Source organism: Epinephelus moara, chromosome 3 (assembly GCF_006386435.1).
Source record: "Epinephelus moara isolate mb chromosome 3, YSFRI_EMoa_1.0, whole genome shotgun sequence".
Lineage (NCBI taxonomy): Eukaryota > Metazoa > Chordata > Actinopteri > Perciformes > Serranidae > Epinephelus > Epinephelus moara.
In genome coordinates this window covers 23186840-23209743 of record NC_065508.1, presented here as the reverse complement: position 1 = coordinate 23209743, position 22904 = coordinate 23186840, and the positions used below count along the sequence as shown (strand labels likewise).

General features: G+C 40.6%; 2 protein-coding genes across 3 annotated transcripts in view; both read right to left on the bottom strand.

Moving 5' to 3' along the window:
* stt3a (STT3 oligosaccharyltransferase complex catalytic subunit A) overlaps positions 1-5991 on the bottom strand; it is a 10675-nt gene extending 4684 nt beyond the window's left edge. Inside the window, exons 1-11 of one of the 2 annotated variants that reach the window (XM_050038781.1) lie at positions 5842-5991; positions 4930-5050; positions 3619-3679; positions 3408-3529; positions 3072-3217; positions 1982-2072; positions 1790-1896; positions 1543-1707; positions 1245-1425; positions 939-1094; positions 716-807 (exon numbers count right to left, since the gene is read on the bottom strand). In XM_050038781.1, coding sequence (XP_049894738.1) covers positions 716-807; positions 939-1094; positions 1245-1425; positions 1543-1707; positions 1790-1896; positions 1982-2072; positions 3072-3217; positions 3408-3529; positions 3619-3679; positions 4930-5017 — 1209 coding nt within the window. In that variant the 5' untranslated portion in view covers positions 5018-5050; positions 5842-5991. Of the gene's footprint in view, positions 1-715; positions 808-938; positions 1095-1244; positions 1426-1542; positions 1708-1789; positions 1897-1981; positions 2073-3071; positions 3218-3407; positions 3530-3618; positions 3680-4929; positions 5051-5673; positions 5796-5841 lie in introns of those variants that run through there. The other variant, XM_050038789.1, reaches the window with a different exon arrangement.
* A 1404-nt stretch (positions 5992-7395) lies between these two features.
* On the bottom strand, positions 7396-22481 carry ei24 (EI24 autophagy associated transmembrane protein). The gene is made up of 11 exons (XM_050038884.1): positions 22345-22481; positions 20313-20449; positions 18252-18397; positions 17528-17588; positions 17098-17164; positions 16883-17007; positions 14536-14655; positions 12096-12207; positions 11887-11998; positions 8927-9001; positions 7396-8835 (listed from the first exon to the last, which is right to left on the bottom strand). The coding sequence occupies exons 2-11, from the start codon at positions 20352-20354 to the stop codon at positions 8673-8675; spliced, it is 1023 nt and encodes a 340-aa protein (XP_049894841.1). The 5' UTR covers positions 20355-20449; positions 22345-22481; the 3' UTR covers positions 7396-8672.
* Between the last annotated feature and the right edge of the window lie 423 nt (positions 22482-22904).

Here is a 22904-nt window from a genome sequence, read left to right as displayed (position 1 = left end):
AGCAGCATGTGTATACATTCAGTAGGCTATATCTTCAGTAGCTAGCTAGCTAACCCTACACTTTTCAGGGTTTGATTTTGGTTTTGGAACAGGGAAGAAACGTATATCTTTTTCCAACCTCTCCAGGTAACGAGTATCATTAATACACGACGTGCCCCAGGCACAACATTTAGCTCCCAAACCAGCCGGAAAATGAAGGAAATCTGAAATGATTGCATTAGAGTCAATGGAGCACAGCTGTGTTGTTGCTGGACCCTGGTCTGAGCCGGCCCCATGCTACGTTATGATTAGCCAGTCTGCGTCTGGGGGCAGGACTTAGCGAAGGGTCCATTATGTCTATTAAGTCATTGCAGAAATTACTGGGTTGACACCATTTGTTTCACAGATTTGGTGCTAAAAAGAAGTTATACAAATGGTCAAAAAAACCATGCTGTGATTTGGTATCAAAACTTTTGGCATTTGGAGATTTGAAGACAGTAATGTCAGCTGATGTTGCAGGTGTCCTAGTGGAGTGGAAGATGTTAACCCATGTGAGGTACAAAGTTAAAAGAATAATAGAAATACACCTTTCTTAATACATGTTTTTTGATTTACTTCAATTATGCTTAACGTTGTGAGTGTGCGGTCTTCTAGTGACACAAACCCCAACAGCAAACAATTAAAGGCTCTCTGAAGAGTCTTTTGAGACACATGTGTGGTGCTGTACAGGACGTACCATGACAGCTGAGAAGTACATGCTGGTAACTCCATACATGATGATGAAGATCCTGGCGTCTGACAGGTTGTTGAAACAGTAGTAGAGACCAACTGTAAGAAAAGGGAGGGATACGGTCAGTCAAAACCCAACAAGAATACAGTAAACTGTGTGTTTCATTTGCATGAAAGATGAAATGATCGCACAGTGTAAACCTCTTGTTACTCTGTGTGTGGGCACTTGCCTGGGAACATGAAGACCAGCAGCTGGAGGTCAAAGTAGTATGAGGACCAGGTTGTGGGCTGGTGCTCAGAGACAGAGGCGATGATGGGAATGTTGTTCTTGGCATAGGAGGGATCCAGCAGGGAGTAGAAGCGACCAGTCCATGGAGAGATCTTACCTGAGGGGAATATACTTTTGGTCAGTCACGGTCCAGAGTGAAAGAATCAGTTTCTCACAAGACAAAAGCAAAACATCTTAAAAAACTTTTCCATTCACTATGATGCCGTTTGCCAATGTATCTACTGGTGCAACTTGTCAACGTTCTTACCGGTCAGCATGAGAACAGTGCCCACAGACAGCAGGATGAAGCCCACCAGGGAGATGACACTCTTGAACAGCACCTCAAATTGCTGGGCGTTGAGTTTGCTGCGCAGGTAGTCCACAAAGGCATGAATCTGGCACAGGCCAAACATACCGAAGGCTGCCATGTGCTCTGATGACTGCACCGGCTGGTGTACGAGGGAAGAGAGACAGGAAGGTGAGTGAAACCTCTCTTCCTAACACGACACTGATTTTTGTATTGCCGAGTAAGTCACGTCACATTAAATGGTATGTTTTCAGCTTACCTGGAAACCAACAAAAGAGATCTGCATGGAGAGGATAGTGCCCAGGCAGTAGACCGTGCAGTAAGCCACATAGATGCGGTGGGAGAATCGGCCTGTGAGCATCAGAACCAGGACGTGGAGGGGGATGAGGTTGATCAGGAACACGTAGCCACCCCAGGAAGAAACCTTTACACACAAACACCTTATCAACATCTCTGTTAACTCCAAATTTATCTAATAAAATGTGCTTTTTTTTAGTTCTCCTCACCATGTAGAAGTAGGCCAGTGCGCACATGGATGACCAGTACACTGACCCTGTTTTGACAGCCTTGATCCACATGTAATAAGTCAACAGCATGCAGAAGATGGCGATCCCTAAATGGGATATCACAGAGGGATATTATTCATCTTTTTGTGATGTTTTATTTAAGTGACAGTGTTGTGCACTTCAGGTGTATACCTTCATTATCATAGGAGCCAGCAACAGAACGAGAGATGTAACCAGGCACCACTGCGATCATGGCAGCAGCCAGGAGCCCGGCACCTGCATCCTACAGGGACAAAAGGCTCTTTAGTGGTAACAGAGTGTACATAATCATATCAATAAAAGCATATTGAACTAATTTTTTGTCTTAGGTCCAAGAAATCCTGATGAGGTAATTTCTTTATTAATTTTGGGTTTGAGACACTAAATACCTAACAGAAAGCCTGTGCTCCCACCTGGTGGCGTGTGGAGATTAAAAGATGTGGGCAAGAAGGGCTTGACAAGCGACCAGGGCTCCTGCAGCTCTTTTAAAAGTCTTAAATAAACATAGAGGAAATTCAAGTCTTACATTATCTTAAATTTACCATAAATTTGCTTGAGGCATTTAAAGGTGGTGCATTTAAGGCTAATGGGAAAACTGCCATGCACCCATGCCTGCAAAATGTCCAATAACCTGTGTTTGTTTAACTTGTTTGTACTAGACAATCGGAGATTCTCCTATTAATATGAGTATTATAGGTTCGCTAGCTTCATTATTTATCATTGCAAACACAGCCTTGGATGAGTCATGACAAATGTCTGTAGCCCTGAGACATCTTCTCAGACATAACAGCTGAAATATATTTGGAAATCCAAGATTAATTTTCGAGAGAACCTTGAAAATAAATCTTGTGTGATCTCCACAAGATATAATTTTAAATGGAAAACATTACAAATGCTGCACTTTTCCTAATCTAAATGCAGGCAATTTTATAAGTTACTCTCTTTTCTATCAAAGAAATTGTTTCGAAGGTTTCTGGATCTTACATTACATTTGTTGAGGTTGTATAAAGCATTAAATTTGACCTTATAAATGGGACAAGAGCCCTGCGAAGGACACAACTGAGTTGCCTTAAGGGAACTGTACGATCCAGTGTTTTTTGGAGCTTAACCCATATTAATAACAAGTCATGATATTTCTGCTGCTTTTATTTTGACCATTCTTTTTTAAATCTGACCCTTTAAACAAGTGTGGATTTTTATTAAGAGTTTATAACATAGTTTGTTGTGTATCTGTGTCTTCTACCTTCAGCTCCTTGGTGAAGTGGTAGGTGACTATGGCGGTGAAGGAAGAGAACAGGGGAGCCAGGAAGACACAGACATTTCGGATGTCAATGGTGATGTGGAAAAAATGTAGGACGTGGTACAGGACGGCAGAAGTGATCATCAGTCCTGGTGAAAGAAGAAAGGGAGACGAGACAACTTTGCATTAAGGCCAATAAAGGCAGACTGTGTGCATAATTCTCTCTTCTGACTTTTAAACATTTGATCTGCTCTACTTCTGAGATCAAACAACCAAGGATAAATCCTTCATTCATTCATCTACTTGTGCTGCTCTCTAATATCTTCCTCTGATTTCTACCTGGATAAATGGTTCCCCCGATGATCCTCCCCAGAGGATACCATGCTCTGTCATCAAACCAGTTGTGAAACTTATAAAATCCTTCTTCTGCCAGGAAGCGGGTGGTACGGTAGTTAAAGTACCTAAAGGTGAGATGAAGGTGAGACGTTACTTGAAGGTGTGAGATCTATTAACTATCCTTGAAAATAACCATGACAGAAGTGGCACTTACGGATCAAACTCATGGATGACACTTTCAAACCTCAAGACGGAAAAGAGTCTGGTGGAGAATGCTGAAGAGGAGGAAAAGCACATGAATCAATGTGTGCAATATGACATTGATAATCAGGCACAGTCTGCTCTTCTCTACCATTGTAGTTCATTTTAGGGACTCTTGTACAGTAGTTACCTCACTCATATTGTAACTCTATTGATTATAGATGCTCAGAAAAGTGTATGGCCTTCTCAAAAGCTCACTCACAGTTGCTTGATGATTTCAGCATCTTCACTTCTGACAGTAATCAACTGAAAGAGTGTCCTCATACAAGTACTTGGGTATATGGATAGATGACAAGCTTTGCTACTCTAGTTAGGAAACTTAAAGTGAAGACTGGCTTTTATTTTAGAAGTATTATTTTGATTTCAGTGCTAAGAAAAAACTTGTGGAAGCTACTTTTCTGTCTGTGATTGATTACGGTGACATATTGTATATGCGTGCAACCTCCTCCATTTTACGTAGCCTTGAGTCAGTGCACCATGCATCTTTACGTTTTATTACAAATGCAAAGTCACTTACTCATCACTGCATTCTTTATGATTTGGTGGGTTGGACGTCACTGACCACTCGCAGACAGCAGCACTTAAATATTTTTATCTATAAAGCAATACCGGGCAAACGTCCAGCCAACCTCTGCACCTTTGTGTGTGTCAGCTCTGGTAGTTACCAGCTGTGCTCCTCCAGGTAGTTGCTTTTTAATGTTGCCTGTGTTTCAACAGATCTGGGAAAAACTAGTCTCCTACTCTGATCTAAGATGTAAAATTAGAAACACTTATATCCATCGATGAATTTAAAGGCATCATAAAGAATGTGGTGACAGAGACATGTGCTTGTTTTTCTATGTTTGAAAAGTTGTTGTTTTATTGTGGATTTTTGTATTATATGTTGCATTTTCATGTGTTTTGTGCTGCTACCTTTCAATCTCAATGGGAATTCCTGGTTAGATAAAAGGTTAAATAAATAAATGAGGCACTGTTTTTTGCTTTGCTCCTTGAAAACACTTCTTATCTTGAATATTTGAGTATTTTGCCAGATATTTAATACTCTATTGTTCTAAAACTGGACCCAGTGAGTAACCCTGACCCGGGGAATCCGCTGGTTATTCTGATGTGAATGTTAATTGTTGTTACTGTAATTTGAAGCATTCTCTGGCACAAGAATTTCCTTCGGGATAAATAAAGTTCTACTGATTTAAGTTGAATTGTAACATCTGTATTTTTAGTTTTAGCAAAGCATACTGATGTGCATGGGAATTAGAGGACTCACAGAGGATAGCAGCCATAGACAGGATGAGCAGCTTCAGCAGCGTGTCCTGCTTCTCATAGGACAAACGGAGGAAGCCCAGCTTGGTCATTTTGGCGAGGGTAGGGACAGCTCACCGTACTACCTGATGAAGAGACAGACAAGCACTGTAAAAGACTACAAACAGGAGGACTGTGGAGGAAAGGCCACTCTCACCTAATATAAGTGTACTTATTGAAATGCATCCTGCATTATAAGAAATCAATGTCAATGCCAGGCTGTAAGCAAGCCAGATTCTCATAAAATCAAAGTCTTCCAGCTGTTAGGAGCCAACTTCATGTCCAGCCCAACCAGACAAGGCCACGCACTAAGATGTGGCGTCAGGAACCAGGAAGCACGTCCACTCTGGAAAACTTCTGCAGGGATTTGTGCCTGCTTTCTTTAATTTAGTGCATTTAGCAAAACCAAAAAACATACAGCTCAACAGACCTGTAATAAATGCTAAGTTCAAAGGTAGCACTACCTGAGCTAACCTTAGAAGAATTGACAGTTAACCAACCTTTCCAGTTTCACATAGCAAGGACATGAGCAGCATCGTTGTTCACTAAATTACCTATTGGCACGAATACTGCGCACATTTCTGAATGAAAGCAGTGTTATTATAGCACAGACAGCATCTTATAGCTGCTCAGCATCAGGCCGGCTAAGTGTTGATGCTGTTTCCTTCCAGTTAAAAGTGTGAGAGTAACGTTAGCTAGCAATGCTAACCTGCTAGCTGCTGTATAATGAACGCCCCAGCCCCGCGCCTCCTCTCCGACTTATTTTACAAATACCAGCGAGTCCTTCACATGTGGCAGCAGGACGACAGCCTAAAATAAAAACTGGTGCTCCTAAATGAGCTAAAAGATTTAATATTTAATGTTCAGGAGGACTCACCCGCTCCGTTCCTGTTACTCATACACTATTCACACACAACCTTCACCGTGAGCTAGTCCCACCCCAACCGCGGTATGCTGCGCGTTTATTGGTTGAGGGTCAGTCAACGGTAATTCTACATGAATGTGATTGGTTCGTCGGCTGTCATTCAAACTTGGTCCCCTGCCTTGCCGCTGTAGTGTAGTGACGTGTCCTTAGTGAGGAGGAGAGGCCCCCTAGTGGTGGAAAACTCTCAGGACAACGTCATCTCAGTGGTGCAGCCGAAGTCAAAATATTAACTGTTAACAGCTATATGACAGTTAATGGTTGGTTCAGTGGTATAAAGCCTGTTGTTTAGATTATTTTCCTCAGTGACCAGGTAGTGCCAGCCATGGATGGATTACTGAACACTGGGCACATTGGGCACAGTTCCAGGGGCCCCAAAGTGTCAGGAGCCCCCCTTGTCTTGATCTGTAAAATGTTACTCAAATTAACACCAATGGGCCAGGAAGAGACTCGAAATGACCATAAAAATACAACAAAGCAATGCAAAGGAACTGCCTAGAGACATGAAATCACTCCAAAGGTATATTAAATAACTACAAAAGAGGAAAAGAACCACAAAGACACACAAAAAGACACAAAATTACTAAAAAATAGGTCAAAACCACCACAAAAGAGCACAAAACGGCCACAGACGAGACAAACTGACCTCAATTAGACACAAAATGGCTACAAAGAAACACAAAAAACTAAGGATGAGACAAAATGACAGCAAAAGACACAAAATTACTACAAAAAGGGCCTAAACAACCACAAAGAAACACAAAATGACCAAGTACGAGACAAAATGACCCCAAAAGATACAAAACGACTTCAAACAGACACAAAAAGACAACAAAGCCATGCAAAGGGACTGCAAAAACACACAAAATCACTTAAAAAACACACAAAATAACTACAAAAGGAGGAAACAATCACATAGAAACATGAAACGACCAAGAGAAGACACAAAAACAGATCAAAACAACCACAAAGAAACACAAAAAGACTTAAAGAGACAAAACAACTACAAAGAGATGCAAAATGAAAGAAAAACAAAAAAACAACACAAAATGACCTTAAAGACACAGGACAACAAAATGCTGCATAGCAACCACAAAGGGACTCAAAATGAATACACACAAAATTACTACAGACATGAAACTGTGTCTTGCTCCTGTGTAGGAGAGGCGACAGGGCCTTTTGCCTATCTGTGCCGAGGGGCCCACTGTCTAATAATTAGCCCATGGCACCAGCCTTCTCTGGTGACCAAAATAAAGTCACCATAACAGATTTTCTTTAACATATAGCACTTTGTATAGAGTACTGCAAACACACTATATCTGCTCATATTCACCCTGCTATATTATAATAAATGGCACACATTGATTTGAAATAGGGGATATGCGTTAATTCAGTGTGTCCGCTTTCTCAGTGAGGTGTTGAACCAACCCCAAACTGCCCCATCTTCATCTTTTCACTGTCGACTCTGTCACGTCCTGTCGAGCAAAACCCAGAACACAGTGATGAAAATACTGAATACTGACCAATTTTATTGAAATCAGACGTATTACTTTTACAAAACCTCACTCACATACATCAGTCTGCACAAACACTATGCTCTTCTTACAATGATTGCACACCGTTTCAAAAATCATGGCCCCCTCCCCATGACCTCTGATGAGTGAGAGAAAGTCTGGTGTCCGGGTCGCTGCATGGTGGCGGACTTCTGGTTGAACATTCAGGATGTATTAACATTATATACAGCGTGTAAAATCAAACAGCGGATGATCTGCGGGGACCGTATATATTTGCTTCAGCTCTATGGGGGAAAACTAGAGCAAGCAGGTCAAGGCTGATCACCCATTTGTCAGGATGTAGAGGCTTAAAGTGTGCGACTCCCTCCTTTGTTACAGAGCTTAGCATTTTAGTGGTTGAAGTGAAATAAACAAAACATAGATGCAACAGTTTGGCAGTGTCATCTCACCTATCACCTACTGAATTCACACAGCTTCTCCTCTGCTGGTGTCACCCTGTGATTTGCAACATCTCATCAGACAGTGCTGTGAGCTTTAATTTGGGATGAGACCCCAAGCTAACAAGAGTGACTTTGTTATTTGGTTTCCATAACTAAGGTCACCAATACTTTTCTTTACAGCAGCTCCTGAACTGTTTTATATATTCTACTAAAAACAAAGCTCTTACAGGATAAAAAAGTCTCCCTTTTTTTTTTTTTAAACTATACAAGGTTATTCCTGGAACTGCTAGGACACCATCATTTGACAGAAGACATATGCATGTGCAACAAAACATTCAATCTGTGAGGAAGGAATGTGACTTGCAACATCGAGAAAACATGAACTGTAATTAAAACAAGACTGTGCTTCGCTTCTGCAAACAAGCCCCTTCGGTTTAAAAAATCCTTTCAGTCACAAGTTTGCTTCAACATATTAAAACTACACCGTTTCTTGTGCTGTAATTTATTAAAGGAGAGTCACCCAAATGGCACATTATACAACACAAAAAAACAAAAAAAACAATTAAAAGTAAATCCACAAAAGAAAACAAGTCAAGAGCTGAGTATATAATGTGTTTTGAGTGTGAGGCACGGGGCAGTCGATTTTTGTGTCACACTGAAAAATGTGTCTGCAAATGGGGACAGATATAAGATAAAAACATGTAAACCCTTCGTCCTAAACCACACATCATCTTCATTTAAGGAGATCCTTCTGGAAGAATCACTTTATCACATTGGGTGCAGCCACTCATCAAACGCGTTCCGGCTTTCCTATCTCCTTGAGGTGGACCCGTCACTGGCTGGGCAGAGGTCTCTGGCGGGTCGGGGAGGTGTGGGGAGACGACAGCCTCTCAGAGGAGGCGGACGACGTCAGGGAGGACTGCAAGTGGACCGTCTTGTGGAAAAGCTTGTTGCTGATCAGCACAACCAGGGAGAAGAGACGTAGCTGGAAGTGGCTGAAAAGATCGGGGAACATAAATGTGATCAGTGGGTCATGCATTAGAAGAAACTATGTTTTAAAAACAACTGTCTTTGTTTCACACTTACTACAGCTTTGTTGGCGTCTTGGCCTCGTTAGCGCTGATGATGAACAGAGGGAAGAGGATGGAAAACAAGCAGCCACTAGGGGGGAAAGGAAGAACAAAAAACTCTGCAGTCAGTAAATGCAGTAAAGAATAATTCGACCCAAAGGGAAGCATGAGGCACATTTTCCAGATTGTACTCCCAATTAAGCACAAGAGGGTGTGCTTTAACGTCATTTGTGGCACCTCAGTGATGCGTATAGACCTTGGTGCTCGCGTTAAAGCACACCGTCTTGTGCAATATTGTGATTATACAACTATTACCAACAAAATAAAATATAAAAATCAAAATGTATTTATGTCGAGGGGCAGTTAGCTCTCAAAATAAAAAACTGTTAGCTTCTCCATTTCCATGGAAATACATTCAGTCGGACTAATAGCTGGAAAAGAATCAGTCACGTCAGTAGACTACTATATGTAATGAAACCTAGCTTACTACTCCAGCACGTAGGTCGAACCATAGTAACGACTTCACATCGGACCTGTTTTCTAGTCCCTGTTGAGTCCACCAGCGAACCGGAGCTTATGCTTTCTAGAGATTGTCGAGTTCCCTAAATAAATACTGAATAAATACCTCATATATAAATACAAAACTGCTTTGCTAGCTCTGTCTTGTTACAACTAAGATACGTGCTGAAAAGATTTAGCTCCTACATCCACAAACTCCACATGTATTTTTAAGCTAGGAGCGCCGAAGATGGAGAATGCCAGAGCATGCCAGACGTTTCCAATCATTCAAAAGCATATTATAGTCTGAAAGTCTTCGAAAAAAAAAAAAAAAAAAAAAGACGTAATAATTTCCAAAATCCACCATGTTTTTATCAAACGAAATATTCTGCTACACCATCCAAACCCTTAAATAAACTCCAATACATCCAGAACCCTGCTGCCCGTCTGCTAACCCATTCCCTATCCCACGATCACATCATCACTGTCCTTCAGAAACCTCCACTGGCTTCCTGTCCCACAACGCATCCAATTCAAAGTCCTTCCTCTCCATAACTTGCTCCACCGCCACACTCCTTCCCGCAGTCTCCGCTGCTCTGATGCTAACCCCCTGACTCCCCCACTCAGGACCAAGCACCGAAGCTGGGGCGACAGGGCCTTGTCCATACTTGCCCTCTCCCTCTGGAACACTCTGCCCAAACACATTCGAGACTGCACTGAACCTGTCCCAGTTCTAATCACTACTCAAAACACATCTTTTCAAAACTGCTTTTAATGTGTGAATGATGTCGTGTGTTGCATCTATTTTGTGGTCGTTTTCAACCAATGTTAAGTGTCCTTGAGTACTTTGGAAAGCGCACTATAAATAAAATGTATTATTATTATTATCAATACATAATATTAAAGGATTTTGTAGACTTCAGCCCATACATGCATATAGAACATGTGTGTGTGGTATGTAACAAAGCAACAGCAGCATCGTCTTTTTCCAACCATTCATCAAACTCAGTCGGCCCTATACAGTACATCAAAATTAACATCAAAACCATCCATTTAGTACAAGTTTTGTAGCCTTCTGGTATTTGCTCTGGCAGCTGCAACGTTGCCATGGAGATGACAGTAATATTTGTAGTGATGAGCCAGGTGTGCGGTCATGCTGATTTGAGCACATTCTAAGTGTCTCGTCGACCAATCAAATTGCTTGGTCAGAACTTCTTGTTGTATAATCTTATAACCTGTGTGTTTCATGGTATTTTTGTAACTGTTCCACATTTTCACCTTTGTTTTTCAAACTCTAAAACAACTCTGGAAGATATGTTTTAATATATAGCATATTGTTTTAAGATGTGTTGCTCTCTGGCATTTATAGAGGTATTTTTGTTCCCTTTTTTATAATCTCATGGGTCTGAGGATATAAAGTGATATTTCTTAAACATTTCATCTTAATTTGTTACATACACTGTTCCCTGTCAAGAATGAACGTCAAAATCAGGGAAATTCCCTCTCTTTCACTGTTTGTCTAATAGGGCTTTCTTACAAAAAACATATATGCACAAAATAATGTAATTTCTAGGTCTATCAAAACATTCATAGACATATCTATACAAATTATGGTAACAAACACATTTTGGAGTTGAGTGGAGCTAAATAGTACAGTAGATCTGTGGTTCTCTAATGGTGTGCTGTGGGATTGTGTGATAACCACACTATTAATGCAATATTCAACTGGGCCTGGGCCTGTACAAAAAGTTATAAATCAATGTTTTAATTGACTGTATCAGTATGTTGTGCATGCCCATTTTCTAATAAAGAGGTAAATTCTAGTTAAAAATGTAATTTAATTTAATTTGATATAAAAAACCTTCACGGGGAGCCTATTTGTCACTGTTTGTGCATGGGAATTATAAGTGTGTGACACATGAAAAGCCCTGACTGGCAGCCAGTGTGAAGGATGATAACAATTAAAAGGAGAAATCCATCAGTGGGACAATGGATCGCTTTATTGTACGGAGCAAATTACAACAAAGGGCCACCAAAGACGACCTACCACCGAAAGAAAAGAGATAGTATAATGAAAGCTACCTGTCTTATTCTTATTTTTATTGTCTCATGTCATGATAAGAGTGATAACACACGTTACAGAAGCTACTGTGCACAGATATAAATACAGGCGTGCCTTGAGATTGTGGCTTGCCCTTTGAAAACCACTGCAGTAGGTCACAAAGTAATTTGATAATAGCTTCTGTGGTAATACGTAAAAACCATCCATGAGGCAGCTGGACATTAGCATACATAGTCGGTATAGAGTATATTTAGGGCATGTCCACTTCCACCCTTGCTAGTTAAACGGAGCCTAATCTGGGCATGAAGTAAGGCGCAAGGGACAAAGGGGTTGTATTTAGTCCCTTAATCAATCATAGGTGTGTTTGGTGTAACATGAATATAATCAATCAGAGTGTCATCTCCCAGGAGTCTTACCTGATGATGTATGAGGAGGGCAGGGCGGTCAGCAGGGCCATGGGCAAACCAAAGCCGAAGTAATAGGGCCAGTTCCTCTCAATATTGGACAGCCGTTGGTGCATCTCAATGCCTTTAACACACATAGATAGCCTCAGTTTTGTTTGAGTTCTCCATCCAGTGAGTCCAGCTGATTTGGGGTGTAGAGTAGTGTAATGTGAGTGTCTTACCATGGTTGAACCAGCGATACTCAAAGCAGTACAGGGAGTAGAGCAGAGACATGTGGAGCAGGCTGACCATCTGTCCAATGGCATCGATGGGAAACAGGCTAACAATCATGCCCTGGAGGACCACGAAGATACACAATGCAATTATTTTCACCAAAGAGAGAAATGTGTGTAATGTATTATTTGTTTGAAATTAAATTAGTATAAATCAAGTGTGTGGCAAAAAAAAAAGTCCTCTTTACAATCTGAACACCAAGTGGGACACCATAGAGCTTTTTTATATGTTGAACATTCTTTGAAATCAACTCAAGAATTATAGCTGCTGCGCAGCAATGGTCGGGGCCAAGCAATTTTAGGCAAAATTAGGCAATTCTGAGCAACACACACACTAAAACAAAGCATATCACAACATAGAAGTTACATCATATAATTATGGCATGCCCTTCAAATTGTGGATGAGTGGCTGAAGTGATCAGACTCATAATATACAAAGGAAAGAAAAAACTCAAGAACAAGAAAGTAAGAATAACATTAACTGCTAGCAATTATGAACAAACTGGCCTGATCTAGCTTAAAGCTAAACATTATCCATGGTGACAAAGATGAAAACATTTTTTAAAATGTAAAAGTAGCTATTGGATAGACTCTGCATATTGACTGATAGCTAAGCCAAATAAACAGGGAAAAGAGACAAGGGATAACAGGGAAAAGTGTTGATAAAGAGTATTTGTCTCTCCGCAAAACTGCCTGGATCATAATTATTTTAACCTTAGTAGTCTCTAATCCACATAGCATGATGCCTGAACATAGGACTTTCACATTAGAATGTCCGTTCTGCCTTAGCTGAGGCTTGAACTCACAACTTCTGAGACTGAGGTCCGTCTTCTATCTCACTGAGCTAATTGGCAAGTGACAGTTCATGTGTGGCTTCACAAATTGACTAAGCCAAGCATCAGGGTGCCAGACAGTAGCCATCCATGCCATGGAAAAGCAAATTTCAAAGTGAAAGTTCCAAAGCTGTAGCACATATGGTTGATTTGTTATGAATTTTCAAAGTTTTGAAATTTAGAGGCTTGCTGTAGCGCCACCATCAGGACTATTGTCTTGTGTTTCCAGTTGAGGACATCTGGCATGGGACTGGACCTTTATGAAAAGTTTGGGTAGATTTCTCATATGGAAATGTTGCACGAGCTGAGGCATGAACTCACAATCTTCAACACCAAGAACCATCCTCTATCTCACTGAGCTAATTAGCAAACAGAAATGTCATATGTAGCTTCACAAATTGACTAAGCCAGTCACCTGTGTGCAAGACAACAGCTGTTAGTGTGTAAAGGCAGATTTCAAACGGCTGTCAAAAATTCAGTTAAGACAAAAATCTGAAAATACGCAAATTGCATCTAGACAGCATGGAGATGTTGGTAATTTGTTTTTAACAATGATTTATTGGCTCCATACATGAAAAACTGATGTTTAAAAATGCCATTTTTGCATTGAGTCCAATTGTCCGCATGAGAGCGAAATTCAAAATGTTGTAAAAAATTCAGTTTTTGAGATAAAATTCTGATATTTTCCAAACATCATCTACCATGACTCCAAAATTTTGTCATTTTTTTAATGAACATTGAAAATGTATTTAGCAAGAATTTGCAAGTATATGTCTAAAGTCAAACATTTTTAATGCACTGTAGGCTCAATTTTCGATAAATCAAAAATCTGTGTGGATCGTTTGTGTTGGACAGTCTGAAGATGCTCTGTAGCATGGTGGTGTCAATTGAGCAAAAATTGTGGGTGGAGATAGGTTTAATACGTTTTACAGTTTTTGAAAAAAAACAGAGTGATGGACTTCATAATTTGCAATAGGTTTAAATGTACAAAAGTTTCTTCAGTATTGGGGCTACGTTTTGGCACATACGGTTGATTTGTTGTGAATTTTCAAAATTTTGAACTTTAGAGGCTTGCTGTAGCGCCACCATCAGGACTACTGGCCTGTTTTTGCAGCTGTGGCAATCTGGCATGGGACTGGACCTTTGTGCAAAGTTTGGTGATTTTTCACGCATGGGAAGTAGGATTTCCTCAGAAGAAGAAGAAGAAGAAGAAGAACATGCAGCAGAACAATAGGGTCCTGGCAGCTTAGGCTGCCCGGACCCTAATTAAGGAATGAAACTGTTGGCCTGCCATGCTGCAGATACAGCTACTGATAGCAGAATGACCAAACTCATAACGAGCATGACTTTGTGACTCATTTAGAAAAGTGATATCATTTGCATACTCTGCAAAGATTCGACATCTGGGTCTACGCTGACATCAGCTTTACTGTAACTGTTCACCTCAGACATCTTATGAGACGAATGATGAGAATCAGATGAAGTTCTGGGAATATGCACTGCAGAGATGCACTGACAACAACATTATTTTTACATGGAGAAAGACAAATATGTACCTGAATGAGGAAGAGTGCCTGGAGAAGGAGGTTAAAGAGCATGTCTGCGATGATCTTACTGACGCTGGGGAACGGCTGCGCTTTACATCCAGACACTTCAAATGCAAGGTCAGCTATATCCTGCAGCAAAGAACAACACCATGATATCAGCAGTCAACAAAGCATATGAGGAGAAACACTAAAACATGAGGATTTGGAACACATTCGTTTTTTGCTTTGGGACGGCAATGTGACATGACAGGAGCTACAAGCTGACAATAAACAAATATGTAATAATATATGTAATACAGTATTATTATGTCCTGATCATCTCACATACAGGTCCTGAGAAAAGTCCAAAATAGCTCTCCAAAATGTGCTTCAGGTTACAAATTAGAATATCAGGCTAATCCAAAGACCTCTGTGTATGCAGTTGTGTGCCTGCAGATTACTCTTAACATATTCATATTCATACACAAATTCAAGTGATGCCTCGTTGCTTCGCACCTTGTTTTCATCAGATTTCCTGCAGCTGTTAGGTTTTCTATTGTGAGGCAGCTGAGGTCACACGAGTCCAGTTTAGTGATATGACATCAGTACTATAGCTACAGGATATTTCCCTTTTTTGGTGTTTTTTGGATAAAGGATCAGTCGGACACATTGCACAGAAAAAATGGACTTGCTTACAAATACTGGGAGAGACAGAGCTGGCTTTATAAATCCCAGTCATTTCGGTAATGAAGTCAGTTGTATTTTACTGCAACTCTATTCCAAAAACTCATATTACAGTCACAATAACACACAATACATTTTGCAACCTTAAAGGTCCAGTGTGTAGGACTTAGTGGCATTTAGCAAAAACGTGAATGGTTCTATCTAGAGCCAGTGTTTGGTTTGTCAGTTCTGGGCCACTGTAGAACAACATGGTGGGCTCAGTAGAAGAGGACCTGCTCCATATGTAGATATAAACAGCTCATTCTAATGTAACAAAAACACAATTATTTGGTTCAATCGCACTCAAGTTCGTTTGCCCCCTAAGTGCAGTTCGTTTGGGCAGGTGTAAACACAGCAATCACACTCAGGCGTGCACCACAACAACCGGACCAAGACCTTCTTGAAGAGGTGGTCTAGGTCCTGTTACAACTGAACTCTAGTGCAGTTTGTTTGTGGTGAGAACGTGTTCCAACCTCGAACTGCAGTCGCATGACACATTGTTTGGGTTAAACATGAGCATGTTACAGTCCTGGAGGATTATTAATGTGCACCTCCAATGACAGCAATATAGTCCACGATGAGCAGCGCTAAAATCAACCTGCGTAGTTGTCCCTGCATTGTGACATTAGAAAGTGTCACATTTATCTTGCAAGTGTACACTTCTTCAACATTTCGTTCACATCCTGGATTTTTTCCACATGGAAATTCTGACCAATGACAAGCAGCTTTTTCACGCAGGCATTTGATCTGGTCCACTTGTAAATGCTGCTGTGAAAACACGAACCAACTCTAGGTAATTATGCATCTTTGTGACAAACTTAGTCCATGACTCGGACAGCAATTAGGGGCGCGAACTCTAGGTCTGAAAGCATGTTTCAGGTGATTAGCAACTTGTGTTGTGAATATTACATAGCATTTCTGCCAATAAACATCATGGTGTAGGCTACTGTTGATGGCGCACACGCTATGAGTGCACACAGAGGAGTTTATGTTTAACCTGTTGTTTGTGGCACTATGCTGTGAAATGCCAGGTGACATACAAACAAAATATTCTGTGGATAAGAAGAGGAACGTTCCAGGAAACGTAGGCTGCCTGGCAACAGTAGTAAACACATGACTGTGTAAAATAAACACAGACGTACTGCCAACAATTGTATTTCTGTACTGTAATTATAACTGCTGTTTACATCCAAGTTGAACTTTTTTGTTTCCATGTGGCCATTATTTAGCTTTTACAGCTATCTCTCATGTTCTCCTTCGCTCTTCAGCAAAAAGCCTCTTCTTTCCCAGTGTGGTGGCTATTTCTTTCCTAGAATTTTAAGACATTTGACGGCCCTGTTGTCTCTCAACGAGGAGTCAGGAGTTGTAGCATGCATCGTGAGCGCCTAGTTACAAAGATTTAGAGGTGCACAACCAAGCACCATGACAACTCTGGGACTTTCACGCTCAACGTCAAGGGGTTGATTACGTCATTTTACACTACAGCGAATAGCCAACCTTGCTTTATGTCACAAAAGCCATTGAAGACCCTTGAAAAGTATGCAACTTTGTGTTATGGCATGTCAGATTGCGCGATGGAATCTACATGTAGATTTTCTATAAGGCCACTTCCTCTACCATCACACCATAACAGCCTAGCAAAGCATGGCCTGACCTGGAACCAGATGGCGTTGACTATCTTGCTGAGGACGAACAGAGGGAGAACCCAGAGAGCACTGAAGACGGAGGTTAGGATGAACTCTAACCAGGACCACACACTGCCATGGAGGGAGGGGTCACCTGGAGCAAAAAACAGCTTGTTGACTTTATGGATCAACCACAAGACCAACAGAGAACCTGCCCCCCAGATTCACGAGCAGCCATACATACCGATGATTTTTGCTGTGAGAGTCTGCAGCAGTGGGATAAACACCCGGTAGAAGAGAAACAGACTGAGCTGGAGAGAGAAATGAGATACTACAGTTAGTCTTCAACTCATGCTTCCACATTCAGCGGGGCTTTTGAAATTAGCATTTGACTTGAATAGTTTCATGGACATTTACACCAGCTGTCATGACTTTTTGGCACCGCAAACAGCACCCATAGGATTAGGAATAGAGGTCCCTAAGGCCATGTGAAATGGGTGTAGCAGAGTTGGTTTCTTTAGCTGACATTTACAAAAAGGACTTTAGTTCTTAGTTTCCAGAGGCTAAAAGATAAGTTTAGGACAACACATTGCACCTGTTAAGTATTCACTAGTGTGTGTGTGTGTGTGTGTGTGTGACAAGGCTGTACTGTAACAGTAGGCTAAATGTCTTACCCAGAACACTCCTCCATTCCAGGCACAGCATTGAAAGATCCTGCTGGCTACTTTGGGGTCACTGAATGAGAAAATACAACATGTCCATCACAGCTGAATATTATAAGGACAGTTTAACTTCACTTAATGTTACTTTTCTTATTTAACCAGAGTCAGACAGAGCCACGGGTGCTGCTCTCATGTCTCAGTTTGCAGATTGAAGGTATCTGGAACAGTGGCTTTTACTCGCAGATATGTACAGTATGGGAACAGATGGAGAATGAGGAGGATATTAGAGCAGCATAGAGCCGTGACTGCTCCAATTAAACATCTTGTATCTATCTGTATTTCCATTATTGACAGTGACACGAGCATACAAAACAAATTCCAACCACTTCTTGTTTGCATGTGCAAAGAGCGACAACGCATGCTCAGGGGGGATTTTGTTGACCTAAATTCAGCACTTACTTTCAGGCTACTCCTGCTCTTTTGCTAGGAATGCCAGGAAAACTAACTTTCTCTTGTCTCATGGTAAATATAGCCACTTGACTGGTGAAGCTTGTGGGAAATGGTGCAGAGGATGGGAGGTGCATAGGAGGATCTACCTAAGAGGATCATGTCAAGAGGAGCAGCAACTTTAACAAGTATGCAGACACACAAAAAATATCCACGAGCATGTCTGACTGGCTAAGTAAGAAAATCGGTAGCACTAAAACTAAAATATGCAGCTATTTTTCTGGCCTACTTGTCCGGTTTGCGCTCCTCACTCTGTGCCCGTCTCTGTGCCAGGGCCCCGCTGGCCCTTCTCCTCCGCTGCTCTTCCCTTTTCTGCTGGATGCGGGCATCCAGCTTGGAGATTGTGCCAATCCCCAATATGGAGTCCTTGATCCCCTAGAGAACCCAGAGGGAGCGAGAACAGACAGGCAGTGTTTGTTTATAACTTATAAAAATAGCTGCTGTAATGGAGCTCAGAAATGTCTCAATAAGTGCTTGTTGAACACAAGAATAAGGCCGATACGGGTATTTGAAGGCATATCCCATTAACAATATTTTAGGACTTCATGGTTCAGAGGAAGTTTTCTGTTATGCATCAATCCTGAAATATGTGTATTTTTTATTCAGTGCCACTAAAACCACTTTTGTTTTTCATATAGCTAGAGCAACAATGACACTAAAGTTATTCTGAATCAACCAACTAGATGCTTCTGTAGTAAATAAATACAGTGTGCACAGATCAATCTCAGACCCCATCAGCTGTCAGTCTGATGACAATAAGCCTCTGGGGACGAGGGCCAGTATTTCGGACTAATCCAGTGTAGCCAGTGGATAGAAGAGTCAAGACTACCTCTCCCATACTCCGATTATTTCAGCTAATTTTTCTAAACAGATATCTACATTTGAATGCATCGGCCAATGTGTTTGCATCTCCACCAGGTCTCTTTACATTCTGTTCAAGCTTAATTGGTCAATACCTCTTCCTACACCAAAATCTTGTCCTGTCACCTACAGGCTCTGCATACATATGCAAAATCTGTTTATAGAAATTACAAAGAGACAGAAACTATCATCTCCTCTTATTCATTTGGCTTAACAAGGCTTGCCCATGTGCCCTGTGAGTTTGGTTTGTTTCTCAGCACCAAACTGAAGAGACAGTTTTAACAGCAGTAGCTGATGTTGGCTGCATTATTCAGAGTTACCACGGCTGCATTATGAATCTAAAGATGTTCCCAGAGAAACACTCTGTGAAGAAAAAAAAAACAGTCTTCCTCTGCCAACAGGAGATAGCTAACACTGCTAACACTAGCTTGTTATGAAAATTAATGATCAAAAGGTCATAAAAATAACTTCCACAGGACAGCTCCACAAGGTCTATTCTGCTGTATGCTGGTTGCAGACAAACACCATTTACGGTATAACACAAGAGATATCAGGAATCATTTCAAAGACAAACAAACAATATCTCTGGACTCTTTTGGAGTACAGCCAGCTAATATTTACGATGATGATACACAATGATAAAGTTCAGGGATATAAATAGGAAGTTAAGTTCAACCGTCCTCATTTGTCCTGGACTAAAGTACACAAAAAGCCCTGCATCCTCACAGGACTCATCTGTTAACAGTTGCCCTTCACACACTACAAATACACCAGTCAGACAATGTCATGTTCCATTATTATCAAGAATTTCTGTGGACATTATGGTCTTCATTCATCAATGTTGCTTCTATTGTGTTCAGTTCTGGACATACACCACCTGTTTTCTTGTATGGAGATTAAATCTTTTGGAGCATAATCTAGAATAGGCACAACATGCGTCTTTTTAGCATCTTTCCACATTAGATTTGGTAGTGAATATATGTTCTACACACCTTGTACGCTCACTGCCCACTTTATTAGGTACACTGGTACAATCTAATGCAATCCAATACTGCATGCCTGCCATTAATTCTACTTTTATAAAGCTCATAAATTTTCAGTGTTTGTTGACGCTGTTTAAAAATGTGACAATTCTATTACTGTGTTTATTTTTGAGGTTGTGGGCGGTGGTGTTGTACTGCCCTGCATTACATCGAAAGGTGTTTATAATATTTGACAACCCTATTTATATACATGAAGGTGGCAAAATATTACAAACACCTTATATTATAGGTGTACCTCATAAAGTGGCCAGTGAGTGAATGTCTCTGCTATTTCAAAACGACTAGTCCACTAGTTTGAATCCATGTATCTGCACTGTCAATGAACAACAGCCTCATGCCTCGTGTCGTTGCTCATGTGTAAGTACAGTGTGTTTGTGTCTGCTGACCGTCGCAACATTGCGGAGGAAGGCCCTGACGCTGTCTGTCATCTCTGGACCAGCTGCAGATCCATCAACTGCAGAAGGAGGGGGTGCTGGTGACCTGGTGGTCAGCTCTCATGGCAGGGAGGGGCTCACCCAGTAACCTACCACAAACCAAAACCAAGGAAATAAAGTGAGGACAAGAGCTAGCAGGTGGAACTCTTTGCACAAATTTACAACAACAACAAAAAATGCTGATCTAACCTGCAGAACTCACATTGGTATGCTAGGAGATTGAATTGCAAGCTTAATTTTATCCAATAGCATTACTAGAACTCAGCACATTCATGCAAAAATAATCACTTGTGGTTGTTGCATTAGCAACATTTGTATTTCTAAATGTGGTAGTTCCTCGTGTGCATACACGAAAATCAAATTTTCCAGTGTTACATTGCTGTTATTTTCCCTTCAAAGAATGACATTAATTGAATGATGACAAAAATCTTCTGGTCTTGAAACAGTTCAAAGATAAATTTACCACCTTTTCAATACTTACATTAAAGGTCTAGCCCAAATTACATGCCCAGTCTCTTTCACTAGCCTGGTGTGACTACATATTTTGACAAATAAACGCCTGTCTCAAATAGTATATATACCGTAAAACTTTGATTAAAAGCCTAGTCCTTTTTTAACTAACCTGGTATGGCTACACATTTTGACAAATAAAGGCCTGTCTCAATTAGACGCATGGTCTGGTTGCCAAGCAGTTCTTTATTTAAATTTTTTTTATAGGAGTTCTTCGGATGTATAAAACCAGGTTGTTGGCTACCTCATATTATACATCCATTCCCCTATTACCCTGTAAGTTATTCATTTTCCTTTAGTCCATAAGGGTCCTCAAATCAAAAGAATCAAACGTGTTCTTCATAAAAAGTAATCCAAGTTGTGAGTATTGTTTTAACAGGACCGTAACTCCCTCTCTCTGATGCCTTGTCTGTCGGAGCTAGATCAAATGAATGATTCATAAGTGATGTATTATTTGAAGCCTGATTTTTAAACAAGTAATATCCAAACTGGTTCAAATAAACGATTGTATTTCCGATCTTTGCTGAGCAACAGTTTTATGTCAAAGGAATTAAAGGCCTGTCCCAAATATAAGCCTGTTGAGTTCAGTGATTTAAGCAGTAATAGCCCAGGCTACTAACTTAAGTTTTCCTGTATATATATTTGGTAGCCATTTTGTGCTGATTCACAGCTGTTATAACATGATTTGTTTCTGTAACCAACTACATCAACTACTTTGGATTACATCGGATGATGTAATGCTAATTTGTGATTTGTCACTTCTCTCTAAACTGTGAATTATTTCCTTTGACACTACACTATAAACTTGTTGTGGTCCTTCAGAAGTTAAACAACATCACACAAAGAAAACACAGGAAACAAACTACTTTCTAACTTTATGAATAGTGTGAAAAACAGGATCTGATGTTAATGTTACCTAACTGACATCAGGAAAGCAAAGCTAACATCTGCATAATAACTGCTGCTATTGTTCTGTCCCTGTCTAACAAACCCATTAATGTGTTTGCATGGTAACGTTATAAAACAGCAGCGTCACCTCTTCATTTCCCAAATGGACTGAATCAGTTATACAAGTTTTGTACCGAGATAAAAGTTAAACGTTGATTCAGCCAGTGTCTCTTGACCATAACGTTACTATTAGTGTAAGTTTACGTTAGCAAGCTGACTCAGTGGGTTAGCTTTAGGAGGTGTAGCTAACAGTCAGTGTTAGCTAGCTCTCTGGCTTGCCGAAAAGTCCAAACTATTTGACATGTGAAGACCCTCATTATGTCGCCGGTCATGATGCCTCTGGTTTTATTATCTTTGACTTGTCTCGTTGGTTTGTTAAGGGCTCTGCTAGCTTGTGTGTCTGTGTTGCTAGCTAACTGTTACCGCTCAATAACTAATTTAACTGTGATGTGTGTCGTTCAGACAACACCTCGACAAGCGAGTAAAGTCACACAGAGCTCACAGATAACGGCGGTGTCGTCCTTACCTCATGCGACAGGCTCAGGGTTGTGATAACTTCGGTAATTCTTTCTTTCGCCCCCCTTAATGTGACAACAACAACACTTAACAGACACTACCAGCCAGGGCCGTGCAAAACATATTGCGCAAGCTCCGACTTCAGGGGAACATGGGAAATGTAGTCCTCCTGATGAACGTCTCATTTAGGTACTGTTCGTTACTTATGAGGGGGTAGAGGGGTGATACAAAAAGGGGAGGCATGTCACATTTAAAAAATATATTTTTTAAACTTAAATGGTTGTATTTTGTTTTATTTTACCGCCATTTTGTTTCTTTTAACACTTTCTCTGCCAGAGTGTTATTTTGAAGTTGCCAGCCACTGCCACCATTTTTGATTATATCTACTAATCTTTCAAGACCCACAGAATAATTTGTTCCATAAATATGTGAGAGGCCTTCTGTTTTTCTACACAAAACAATATTTTATTCCTTTTATTTTTCATCAGCACTTGAATTTGTGCATTTTCATTAAAAAAAACCAAACATTTTGGACAAAAGCTGAGAAAGATTAAAAAAAAGCATTTTTTT